Source organism: Limulus polyphemus, unplaced genomic scaffold (assembly GCF_000517525.1).
Source record: "Limulus polyphemus unplaced genomic scaffold, Limulus_polyphemus-2.1.2 Scaffold2526, whole genome shotgun sequence".
NCBI classification, from domain to species: domain Eukaryota; kingdom Metazoa; phylum Arthropoda; class Merostomata; order Xiphosura; family Limulidae; genus Limulus; species Limulus polyphemus.
The window spans coordinates 95,508-104,473 of NW_013668136.1; the positions used below are offsets into that span (position 1 = coordinate 95,508).

The window sequence follows — 8,966 nt, forward strand, 5'->3', positions numbered from 1 at the left end:
CGTTGAGATGCTTATTGCAGATATCCTGTTGATATATACGTCACAGTTTATTCTATACACGTCACAGTTTATTCTCGAATAGTTGCAATAAAATCAGCAAATAAATCTTGCTTCTTAAAAGTGGTAAAGTAAATGAAAACTTAAGGATTGTAAAACATCCTGTTTTGTTGAAGTAGAAAAGTCCCCCGAAGGGTCAGCCGTAATTTACGGACTCAAAACGCTAAAATGCAGTGTTCGATTCTCCGTGGTGAACACAGCGGATATCTAAATGTGGCTTTGCTTTAAACTAAAGAATAACAGTAATGTAGAAAAAAAAATGAAACACGAAAACTTACCATAGGTTTGGATCACTTTATCTATAAATTCAAAAAGAATCACTATTCAGCAGCTAAATTTGAGAGTGAGTCGCGATTGTGACATCTTAAGAACTTATTATTCAGATATTAACACATTACCGAAGAAAATGTCGTGTATAACTAAGATAAATATACAATTATAGCTGTTAAACTAAAGGGACAGTTTTGTAGATTACGCTTTTGGAATAATATTCCTGAAAGAGTAGTTTGAGATAAAACAAGAATTTGCGTATATATTTCTATGGACATTGTTTATTTTGTTTTGCATTTCGCGCAAAGCTACATGAGGGCTATCTGCGCTAGCCGTCCCTAATTTAGCAGTGTAAGACTAGAGGGAAGGCAGCTAGTCATCACCACCCACCGCCAACTCTTGGGCTACTCTTTTACCAACGAATAGTGGGATTGACTGTCACATTTATAACGCCCCCGCGGCTGAAAGGGCGAGCATGTTTGGTGGGACGGGGATTCGAACTCGCGACCCGTAGATTGCGAGTCGAGCATCCTAACCACCTGGCCATACCGGGCCAACTTTGGACTTTAATATCATAATAAAAAAATGTATAAGCACCATAAAAGAAAGCATAGTGCTTTATCCAAGTATAAAATTACAGAAAGATGTAACACTATGTTTCCTGTAACATACGGGTAAGGAAAGCTGCTGATCTCTCATTGGGTTTATTTATAATATAAATAAGATATAAAAAATGAGAAATAATTCCAGCAGAATAGCCTAAAATCTCCAAAGAAATGTACAATTGTAAGCGAATAAACCCATACCATTTGTTATTTGAACGTAATATATGTATGAAGCGAAATTGGATAGCATTCTTCATTATCGACCTGAGTGAGCTGATGAAAGATGACATAGTTCGAAGTTCCAGTATCAGCTGATCTCAAATATCACAATCATGTACAAACAAGTTTCATACATGTATATGCAATTGGGTGAGAATAGTAATTAATAATAATTGGTGTTAAAATATATAAATGATGTAGTGTTAAAAATCCTAACCCTAATTATGATGCGTTGTGACATAAATATAATGTTTGAAAAACTGTACTTCCGGTTGCATAATCCAGTTCACAGCGTAATAGTAGTCAAGCGGTTCATTAATATAAATTACTAGCTGGGATACTACAGACACGGTAGTGGTTGAGACGTTATTTACTAGCTGGGATACTACAGACACGGTAGTGGTTGAGACGTTACTTACTAGCTAGGATACTACAGACACAATATTGATTGAGACGCTATTTACTAGCTGGGATACTACAGACACGGTAGTGGTTGAGACGTTACGTAACGTCTCAACCACTACCGTGTCTGTAGTATCCCAGCTAGTAAGTTCTTATTAATATGCACAAACATGTTGACTTATTGTTGCGTACATCCTTTCGATGTTGGCTTTTTTTAATATACAGTGACTTCATAGTTAGCTTTAACGAAGCCACGACATACACTCTTAAAGTAAAAACAATTAATACAACTCGCACTAAGGAAGCACAAATGATGGTAGTCATTTCACCAAGCAACTTTTTAATGTTTAATTATTGTATATCCTGTTACTTAACGAGAAAACAGATATCTGAAATTAGCAGCCGTTGATAAAGTTGTCACACCTACGTTTAGTGTGATCCGTTTAGTTGTATTTCACCACTTTATACAATGATGATTGAATAAAAATATGGATAAATCCAGTTAAGGTATAATCTTGCTTATATTTTCAGAGAGAGAAAAATGAGAAAGTCTCTTACTATTATTTACCTTTTTTCAAACTACTAAAGTGATATAGTTACATGAAGAGATTTCGGACAAGCTTTCGTTTCTCATCATAGAGTTTTAAAAACGACATTGTGAAACGTATATAAATAAATACTTAATATAGGGAAAGTCCTGACGTTGTGGTTATCTTATTTTTGTGTCTCTCGCAAACGAGATCGAACCCGCCAACTCTCGCACACCCACTAACTTTTCTACTATCGTAAATAAACACAGGGTTAACGAACTAATTATTCCTAGTAACGCTCTTTTATTAACAACTCACATTTTCACACACAAATCCAGGGTTCTTTGTTCATTTAAGTTTCTAAAAATTAGTCACAATATCCAATACAGCAGCATTTGGTATTTTCAACATAAACAGCATATTTATTCGACACTTCATCCATACGGCCAGATCAGAAATCCTAGCTATACTTAATCTAATAGCTGGACTGACTATCATTTTCAAAATGTCTTCACAGCTAAAAGGGCAGATTGGGTTCAACTATATACTACAGGCTCGAACCTTGGACCTTTGGATAAGCATTTTCTTGTTTTAAAATAGAATTAGTTTGTTAATGCGAGAATGATAATCTAATCAAAATGCACGCATTTTTCCTTTGGCCTTGATTTGGGCAAATTTTGAGAGAGGCTCCATTTTTTTTATGATAATCGGACAGAATACTAAGACTTACAAACAGAAACTAGAAAAAAAAATTGAAAGGATTGTCGGAATGACTGTAAAATTAGACATATTTAACCCTATCACTGTCCTCTGCATCACGTGTGATTCACAGGACATAATGCTAAAGCTTCTGAATATCATATATTATACACAGCTGACGCTCGTGACCGTATCAATAAGAACTAGTTGTTTTGGTTTCACAAGTGAGTCTAGAAGAGAATTTCAGATAAGCATCACATGTGACGCTTAAAGCACATGTGAATGATGATAGATTAAGTTACTTTCACTAAAGAGAAAATGTAGACCTATGATTTTTAGTTGCTAAGCCTTACTCTACTCTCTTTCAACAACACCAGACGGACATGATTCACTCATAACTGTTTGGGTAAGTTAGATACAAGCGTATCTATAAAAACCACTAAATAACCTAACACAGGGGAAAAAGGTTAAAGAGGAGGTATTTTATGTAGTTTTATGACTGAAAAAGTTTTAAAAAGTAGAAAATGGATTTCAGGTTTTAGGTTAGTCATTGTAGTTTGCTATCTCTAACCAAATACGAAACAAAGATGAACCTAAGCCTTCACCATCCTGCGAAGAAAAATTAACTCTTCGTACGTACTAGGGTGTGCTGTTTATGGTCAACATAGTTGTTACTATCGTTTTTATCTTTAATCATAGAATATCGTAATTGATACTTTTATATTTCAAAATGTGTGTATTCTCTAAGTGTTATATTATTTATTATCGTAAAATATCAACACTAATATAAAATGAGCACTGATTTTTCATGTCATCTGAAACAGTTTTATAGATTGCTTAACCCCACTATTTGGCATCAGATGTTAAAATATCTCCATGATTAAATATTTGGATATCACGTTTTTATTACTTACAGCTAATTTCAGGTTTTCGTGAAATTACGTTAGTTATTAAACTTTAACTATTAATAAATCAGATCTTACAGATTTGTGATCTAGAAACTTGATTATCAAGTTTTAACATAACTACGAATTAGCTGATGTTGTCTTTATGTTTGTTGCTTTTGTAAGTGTTTTGTTTTCATTATTGATACACAAATAACAGTAGTAGTTTGATGCTTCTACTATATATCACTAAAAACAGTAGGCTTACTTAGACATATGAACCTAAATATTAAACCCACTGTGTGCGAAATACAATAACAAGTATTGTATATGTCTTAATGTCTAATTCAATTATCAATAGCATAACTTCTGCACCACAAGTGCACCAAAAAACTCTTTATGGCACAGCATCTTTTTTCATTTAATTATTTAGTTTTACAAGCAATAATAGAATATTTAAAAATAAAATTGCACACACCGATCACCAACCAGTAGAAGTGAACAAGGAAATTTCTGGAAAACAACTCTTGTCCTTATGGTAGTTCCTCGGTAAGTTTATGGATCTACAATACTAAAACCCGGGGTTCAATTCCCCAGGGGGAGAGAGTGCACATAGCCCATTGTGTAGCTTTGTACTAAGTAAACAACAATCTTACATATAATATTCCCGTGAGTATTCTACATGACAATGTTTTGGTGCGTTTGAAATACATCGCATGGAAGTAATGTAAAACATCCATTTTTAATATTGTTATTCTCTGTTCCTTGATGCGATAGAACGTAATTTAAATCCCATATTTTTTTTTTCGTGAAAGTTCGCCTTAGTTTATTAAATATTCAAACAAGAAGAAAGTCTGAAAAATGACCACTAACATTTTGATGAAACGGTTTATTTGGACGTACTTTAACATGATCAGGAATAGAATCCTTAACATTTCAAAAACGATCATTTATTTGTTAAAATGTCGTAGTGTCTTTGACAGTTACGATTTTCCCTTCAGTAAATAACTGGATAGCACTCAGATGTTTAACGTTTTTATACTCTTGCTTACACGCTGAAATGTTTAATAAATCTACATTATTGTTACATTTTATATTTAAACATCTTAGCAAATCACAAAACTCCATTTTGTGAAATGATCCTGGATACCGTTGTTTAATAATTTATTTAGTATGAGAATAAATTTAACATTGCATATGATTACATTTTCCTTATAAAGAGTGTAAAATACAAACATTTATTTCAAATAGCATTAGCGCTAATCCAGTTCATGTAAGAAGAAACCCGAGTGTAGACTCCAGGAGTGTTAGGCCTAGCACATTGATAACCAAAAGAAACGACCCCTTCTAATAACCAGCTTCCTGTGTTTTGGTCCTGAAGCATCAAAGGACCTCCTGAGTCACCCTGTTCAGAATACAGAAAGAAAATAGTTAGAAAACCACGTGGCAGCAGGAAACAAGTGAACCACATTCGTTTACTAAACAGAATGTTTACACTTTACTAGTTCTCTCATATAAGGAAATACTTAATATATTATATAATATTTTTTACTATGGAATTTTTGTACGACCACTTCTGAAAAGGAAAACTATATATAAAAAAATCGTAAAGAATAAAACTGTGGGTGAATCTATAAATTAATTCATGTTGAAAATCACCAAAAATATTGCACTCTCACAAAGAAACACGTTTATCCTTATTATATGAAAGGTTTCATTAAGAGCTTTTGTCTGTTCTCTTAAATGTTTGTAGTTTTAATAATAAAAAAATAATGTATCTGATTTTTAAGCGTTTTCAACAAAAGTCAGTGAAAGAAAACTGTAGCGCATAGATTTTAAACTCTGAGAAATTAACTTCAATTTTTGGTATATTTATATGATATTAGAATAATTGTTTTTATCATTAGAGGCTGTTTTTACATGCTTTTCCCCTAAGTTTATTGTTTTATCGCTATAATTATGTTTTTATCCATTTTCAACTTGCACAGAATTACTGGTATCATTTTTGGTGGGGTTATACAGGACACTTTAACACACACACATAAGTCGTATAAAATGGTATATTTTTTGTGTTCAAATGCTTTTGATGACGTATAGGATTACTAAAAATCGTGATATCGTTACAGTTACAAAATATGAAAACCTCACTACAATTCTCCTAGTTAAGGGTTATACTATTTTAATTACTCTTTAATATTCATCACATCCACACTAAAGCTGAGCGAAAGATGTTTGACATAATTATACAAGGCTTTGTGACGGTAAATATTGTAAATTGTTTTACCTGGCAAGCATCCTTTCCTCCTTCCTTATATCCAGCACATATTAACCGATCTGTAATTCCGTAAGGCAAGTTCTGCCTCAATATCTGCTGATAAGCTATATTACAGTCTCTGAAATTCACAATTGGTAACTTGATCTCCTGAAGAATATCACTTGAAGTACCACCTAATAGAAAAACAACATGAAGCCACTTTGTTTTATGTTATCTTCTAATAACGTTAATATTTTAAAACCATTTATGTTCTTATGTTACAAACTCTCAATTCGCTCATTCTCTAGTAAGTTATAAATAGATATTTTAACATGAGAGCAACACAAATGGCTATCATTGGTCTGCCCATTGCTGGTATCGAAACCCGATTTTTAGCATAATAAGTCATCAGATGAGCCACCGGGAGCTAGAATAAAAAGGAGTGGGGGCTGTACAACTTTAAAACAGTCAAAAAACAACGAAAAAATAAATAAAATACACTCATTTCAAGGCAGTTACATTGAAAGAATCAATTCCACTTTAAGTTTAACACTGCCAAGTAAAATACCCGAAACATGCAAGTAAACAGCTTTTCAATTTAAGAAGTGTGGTTATTTTATAATAAATCGTTATTGATAAATATTTGGATTTCATATCATATATAAGTCATGTTACACAATGATGAAAAATAATAAAGAGATTTAAAAGTTTATTTTCATTGTTAACGCAATATATCAAAACGCTTGGTACACTTGTACATTTTGATACGTTATTAGAATAAAGAAACAAACAGTTTGTTGCTTAATTAAAAGAGTTAAAACTGAAAGAACGTAATCCAACTTTATACATTATTAAAATAACTAAGGAAACAAATAGTTTGTTGCTTAAAAGATTTAAAACTGAAAGAATGTAATCCAACTCAGATGGTCAAATGAACTTCATACATTACTAAAATAACTAAAGAAACAAACAGTTTGTTGCTTAATTAAAAGAGTTAAAACTGAAAGAACGTAATTCAACTTTATACATTACTAAAATTCCTAAGGAAACAAATAGTTTTTTGCTTAAAAGATTTAAAACTGAAAGAATGTAATCCAACTCAGATGGTTAAATGAACTTCGTCTACTTATTTAAGAAAGTTTGAAGAAAATTTATGCTTTATTATGAATTTAGGTTTAGTAAATGGGTTTTGTTTCAATACCCAATTCATATTTACTCTCGTCGTAAATTTTGGAAAATAACGACATTGTGAAAAAACTATACTTAGATTTTTCTCCCGTTTTACTAACGTTATTTATATTTTATTTTCCGAACTTAGTTTGACACCCTGGCAATTAAGACCACTTGTAGTTTTTCTTTTTAATATAATTCACATTATAAATGTTCCAAGTAAGTTAATTCCAAATAAAATTAATAAAACAATTTGTACGCCAGAATCTCTATTTTAGTTTGACTGTGATAGCACATTTTGTTGGTTTTCTTAACTTATGTTCTTGTAAATTAAGTTACACGTAACAAATAAGCTTTGAACGGACATTGTTGAACTTATACTTTTATTAGTATTACAGAATTAAAGTATTTGTAAATGTATAACTAGAATTTAAGCTGTTATATTTTATGAGGCTATTTTCAAAATATATATATATACATGTAAAATACTTACCATATGATGTATCGCCCCATCCCACAACAGTTGCAAGTCGCCCTTCAAAATCCTGGTAGGCTAAGCGACCAACAGGGAGACAGATCGGTTTGATAATATCGTTGTAAGTAATATCAACAGATAACTTTAACAACGCAATGTCGTGGTAGGCTACGCTAGACTTATAGCCCTGGTGAACTATCACCTTTGAAACTTGAAAATCTGTACCGGAGTTGAGAAGGTTGTGAGCACCAGCCTTTACAAACAGTTCAGATGGTTTTCTGGGAAATTTTCAAAATAATAATCGTAAGAAATAATTAATTAATTAGGATAGTAGCTGGGCCTAACTTTCATTTATAAATAATTTGCCTATAAATCTTTTATTTCACATCAAAGCTTCGCGTTACTGACCAATATATGGACTTCAGCTGACATCAGAAACTAATAGTGTTCATCAATACACAAACATCATCTGACCTCAGAGACTAAAAGCTCATCTACACTGGATGCAAGCGAATAATTTAGAAGTTTTGATGTCAAGTGGAAATATCCACACCAACATCGAAGAAAACTAACCAATCAAAATAACCCGGACTATAATCCTACTATAATAGATGTAGCGTGTATATATGTATCTATTTATGTATGTGACCGAAATAATATATACATCTATTGAATTGCATCACAAACAAAAATTCATAAAAAAATTCACGCTTTGGATATTCCAGATTCATACAATTAGAAAAATAACTGCGGTATGTGCAAAAACAATTTATTTATAATAGAAAACAAGTTTAAATGAAAAATACTCCTCTCAAAAAGAACACGACTTTCTCTAGGACTGTACGTGGGGGTTTGATTATATCCTTATTGATGTAATTTTTAAATGTAGTACTGAGAAACTGGAGTTCTTAGAAAAACACTATTATTTTTTTTCAATAAACGGTACCACTTTTAATATAGGACAATTTTGAGCTCTGTTCATTGAATCATTTTGATGAAATGAGTTGCGTATGACTAAGGAGCACAATCCGAACAGTTTTCCGTGCAGTACTTCCCAGGAACAAAAAATCTTTTTTTAGAAAATGTTCACTTTTTCTAATTTTATTTTTTCAATGAGGTATGAATATTACGACTAATAATTACTAGCACAAACAGCCATTTCTGTTGGTAATAATAAGTTTTTACCATGTCGTGCTTAACAAGAATAACGTAATAATAATTTTCCCTTTAAAAATTTAATAAACAAAACCGATCATAGAAGGAATTTGTATAGAAATGAAACTGAGGTTGAAGTAAATAATGAAAATATCATTTCAACTATAGTCTACTATTGATGAGGAGGCCACCCAGTGGCACAGCGGAATGTCTTCGGACTTACAACGCTAGAAACCGGGTTTCGAT

General features: G+C 32.1%; 1 protein-coding gene across 1 annotated transcript in view; it reads right to left on the bottom strand.

Moving 5' to 3' along the window:
- Nucleotides 1–4,575: 4,575 nt before the first annotated feature.
- Nucleotides 4,576–8,966, bottom strand: part of LOC106467202 (locomotion-related protein Hikaru genki-like) — a 70,405-nt gene continuing 66,014 nt past the window's right edge. Inside the window, exons 12-14 of the mRNA XM_013927527.2 lie at nucleotides 7,584–7,843; nucleotides 5,951–6,114; nucleotides 4,576–5,071 (exon numbers count right to left, since the gene is read on the bottom strand). Of these exons, the coding sequence (XP_013782981.2) occupies nucleotides 4,910–5,071; nucleotides 5,951–6,114; nucleotides 7,584–7,843 (586 nt within the window). The 3' untranslated portion in view covers nucleotides 4,576–4,909. The remainder of the gene's footprint in view (nucleotides 5,072–5,950; nucleotides 6,115–7,583; nucleotides 7,844–8,966) is intronic.